This window comes from Panthera pardus, unplaced genomic scaffold (genome assembly GCF_024362965.1).
Source record: "Panthera pardus isolate Hobbes unplaced genomic scaffold, ASM2436296v1 HiC_scaffold_290, whole genome shotgun sequence".
NCBI classification, from domain to species: domain Eukaryota; kingdom Metazoa; phylum Chordata; class Mammalia; order Carnivora; family Felidae; genus Panthera; species Panthera pardus.
Window position 1 is genome coordinate 4,357 of NW_026526866.1, and position 4,090 is coordinate 8,446.

Here is a 4,090-nt window from a genome sequence, read left to right on the forward strand (position 1 = left end):
ACCTGAGCTGAGAGAGCTTCCTGCAGCAGGCAGGGTTCTGGTGAGGTCTGGAGTCTGCAGGGGCTCGGGGGTGGGAGTTCTGGCCAGGAGGTGCTGAGGGCGGCAGGGCAGGGGAGGTTAGGAGTGTTGCAGGGCAGGGGAGCTGAGGCCTGAACTGGCAGGACCAGGTCTCAGACATGCAGAGGCAAGAAGCTAGAAGGATCCAAGGCCTGGGCTCAGCATGAGGGGCCAGCCAAAGGGGTGGGGGCAGGTGGAGGAGCTGCTAGGAGGAGGTGAACCTATGGGGAGCACAGACAGCTCGGAGCTACCACCAGGCCAGGAGCTCAGGGGAGCAAGAGAGCATGTGCAGGTGAGCAGGGGCAGGGGGGAGGCAGGAGGGGCACGGGGGAGGGCAGGAGGGGCAGGGACACCCCCGGGAGTTCTGGGGAGCAGGCAAGGGTTATGACAGTGAGCAGGAGGTTGGGAGGGCAGGTGGAGCAGGGGGAGACCAAGAGGCGCAGGGAGAGGGCAGGAGGGGCAGGCGGAGGGCAGGAGAGGCAGGGCTGCACCAGGAGCTCAAGGGAGCAGGCAGAGCCTGTGAGGGTGAGCAGGGGGTTGGGAAGGCAGGAGGAGCAGGAGGAGAGCAGGAGGGGCAGGGAGAGGGCAGGAGGGGCAGGGAGAGGGCAGGAGAGGCAGGGCTGCACCAGGAGCTCAGGGGAGCAGGCAGGGGATGTGAGGGTGAGCAGGGGCAAGGGGGAGGCAGGAGGGGCAAGGGCTGCCCCAGGATCCTCAGGGGTGAAGGGCAGAAGGACTGAGCTAAGAGCAGCCCTGGACTAGGTGGGAGCTGAGCGGTACGGCACACAGAGACCACGAGGGCGGGGCCCAGGTGAGCCTCCCTGGACACGGGAGGGCGTGAGCCGCCCGAGGCCCGGTGGACAAGGTAGGGGGGAGAGGCGAGCCTGGGTAGGAAGGTCTCTGGGGCTGAAGGGACAGCGGTGGCCACAATCTTAGGCTCAGGGGCGCTGACCCCGCTCTGGAGGCTCGTGCGGATGGGGGACAGAAGGCTGGACATGACAAAGCCAGGAGGGGTGGCTCAGGGCAGTGGACCCGGTGCAGGGAAGGGGGGAGCCTGGGAGTTTGAGGCAGGGCCGCCAGCCTGGAGTGTGGGTGGCAGGGGAGGCCAGGCAGGGCCATCAGACTTAGCAGAGGGGTCGGGTCTGGCTGGGGACGTGGGGTCTGAGGTGCTGGCACCGTGCACGAGAGGACAGCCAGGGCGGGGCAAGGCTCCCACCGGCACTGAGGGGCAGGCAGGCTCAGGAAAGACCTCGGCTGAAAGAGGGCTCTGGGGACAGGGAGGAGCTGGACAGGCCCCAGGGCACGGGCACTGAGTGAGCCCAGGAAGGCCTGAGAGGGGCTCAGGGCAGGGCCGGGATCCGGCGCCCGGGCGCTTTAGCTGCAGAGCTGACCCAGAAGATGTGAGGCCTGGAGGGCAGACAGCAGGCCACGACGGGGACTCCGGGCTGAGGGGCACGGGCAGCGGGTGGCAGAGGCCTGCTGTGTTCAAGAAAGGTCCCGCTGGCCCAGGGCAGATCCAGGCTGGGACAACAGGGCAGTGGGCTCAGGGCCTCAGCAGAGGCCCGTTGGGAGCAGGGGCCACCGGTCAGAGCTCAGACGGATGGCTCGGTCAGGCCGAGCACCCACAGGAAGCCCGAGTGGGGACCCAGGGGCTGGGCCCAGGAGACTCTAATCCAGCAGGCGGTCACCCAGCACCGACCGGGCCCATGGGGCCAGCACGTGCAGCCGCAGAAACACGAGGCCCTGGGGCGGCAGAGAGCTACGCCGGGCGGCTGGTCTGCAGACTGCCTGGAGGGCCACCCCAAGCCCGGGCACCTGATACCCTGCCCGGACCCTCCCAGGAGCGAGACCCTTGTGGTCACACGGCCTCCTCTCTTGCAGCCTCCACCACGGCCCCATCGGTGTTCCCACTGGGCCCCAGCTGCGGGACCACATCTGGCTCCACCGTGGCCCTGGCCTGCCTGGTGTTAGACTACTTCCCTGAGCCGGTGATCGTGTCCTGGAACTCTGGCGCCCTGACCAGCGGTGTGCACACCTTCCCGTCCGTCCTGCAGGCCTCGGGGCTCTACTCTCTCAGCAGCATGGTGACAGTGCCCTCCAGCAGGTGGCTCAGTGAGACCTTCACCTGCAAGGTGGTCCACCCGCCCAGCAGGACCACGGTGGAAAAGACCGGTAAGAGGGTGTCCACTGGGAGACAGGCCAGGTCAGCTGGTCCACCTGGACCCCGGGGCACAGGAGAGGCACCTCTGTCCCCCAAGCTCGGGGAGGAGGGCCTCTGGGCCTGGCTGCCTGGTCCAGTGTGAGCACAGGCTGCACACCCCCACCATACTTCATCTCCACTGCAGGCACCAGTCTGGGGACGCCCCCCTGACCTGCCCTGACCTAGCCCACCCCAAGAGCTGTCCCCAGCCCTGGCCCCCACTAACCTCCAGTCTGGTCTCTCTGCAGTGCCCAAACCCTGCAAGTGTCCCAAATGCCCAGGTGAGTCAGCAGGGCACCGCCCTGCACACCAAGGCCATGGCCCGCGTCCAGGGACTGCCTGGTGGGGGGAATGTTCAAGAGGAGCCCCCCCAAATGCTGACCCCTGCATTGTGTCTCCCACACCAGTTCCTGAGATTCCTGGAGCACCGTCCGTCTTCATCTTCCCCCCAAAACCCAAGGACACCCTCTCGATTTCCCGGACGCCCGAGGTCACGTGCTTGGTGGTGGACTTGGGCCCAGATGACTCCAATGTCCAGATCACATGGTTTGTGGATAACACCGAGATGCACACAGCCAAGACGAGGCCGCGTGAGGAGCAGTTCAACAGCACCTACCGTGTGGTCAGTGTCCTCCCCATCCTGCACCAGGACTGGCTCAAGGGGAAGGAGTTCAAGTGCAAGGTCAGCACCAAAGTCCTCCCCTCCCCCATCGAGAGGACCATCTCCAAGGACAAAGGTGGGCAACAGGACAGATGGGGCACAGGGAGGTCGAGTGGGGCCTGGCGGACCCAGGCCAGCCCTCCACCCTGGGAGTGACCATCTGTGCTGACCTCTGACCCCACAGGAGAGCTCCACGAGCCCCAGGTGTACGTCCTGCCTCCAGCACAGGAGGAGCTCAGCAAGAACAAAGTCAGTGTGACCTGCCTGATCGAAGGCTTCTACCCGCCTGACATTGCCGTCGAGTGGGAGATCACCGGACAGGAAGAGCCAGAAGACAACTACCAGACGACCCCGCCCCAGCTGGACAGCGACGGGACCTACTTCCTGTACAGCAGGCTCTTGGTGGACAAGTCCCGCTGGCAGAGGGGAAACACCTACACCTGCTCGGTGTCACACGAAGCTCTGCACAGCCACCACACACAGAAATCCCTCACCCAGTCTCCGGGTAAATGAGCAGCGCGCCCGGCCCCCCAGCAGGCCCCCGCGGGCTCTGAGCGCCCACCCCTGTGTACATCACCCCCCGGGCAGGCACCCTGCGTGAAATAAAGCACCCAGCACTGCCCTGGGACCTGTGACACTGTCATGCGTCTTTCCGAGGCAGAGCTCAGGACACCCAGGCCTCTGGGAGGTGCGGGCAGGCCAGGCTCCGAGGCTCAGGGGTCACCATTCACGGGAGAGCGCGGGTCCCACCAGGGGCCGGGACCTGAGTGGGCAGGTCTGCACAGGCGGCCAAAACTCATGGCCGGGAGCCGCCTGGGACAGAGAGAGGGCTTGGCCAGGGGCTACTCAAGGCCGGAGGGGGGCGACAGGGAACGGAGAAGCCCTCCAGAGCCCCTCAGGGAACGGGGCGCACGGTCTTTCCCACGTCTGGACCCGCCCAAGCTGTGGGACGCTGGCCTGTCCTCTTCCGCTGCTCCCCCCGTCCCCTGGACCTCTTGAGAGCTCTGAGTTGTAGCTCTGTGCCAGTGCAGTAGCCAGGCCTGACCCATGCTGTGAGGACAGGCCCTCACCCTCCCTCAGATGAGGCGGCCCCTCCTGACTTCATCCTGCCTGGGGCCAGGCCTGTCCACTCGTGGGGACACTCACCCCGGTGCCCCAAACGGGCAGAGGCAAGC

At 66.3% G+C, this 4,090-nt stretch overlaps 1 gene segment (V, D, J or C); it reads left to right on the plus strand.

Annotated features, from left to right (window-relative positions):
• Positions 1-1,745: 1,745 nt before the first annotated feature.
• On the plus strand, positions 1,746-3,550 carry LOC109261615 (immunoglobulin heavy constant gamma 2-like). The segment is given in 4 exon segments: positions 1,746-2,226; positions 2,503-2,535; positions 2,662-2,991; positions 3,100-3,550. Coding segments are annotated over 4 exon segments (1,158 nt in total).
• Positions 3,551-4,090: the final 540 nt, after the last annotated feature.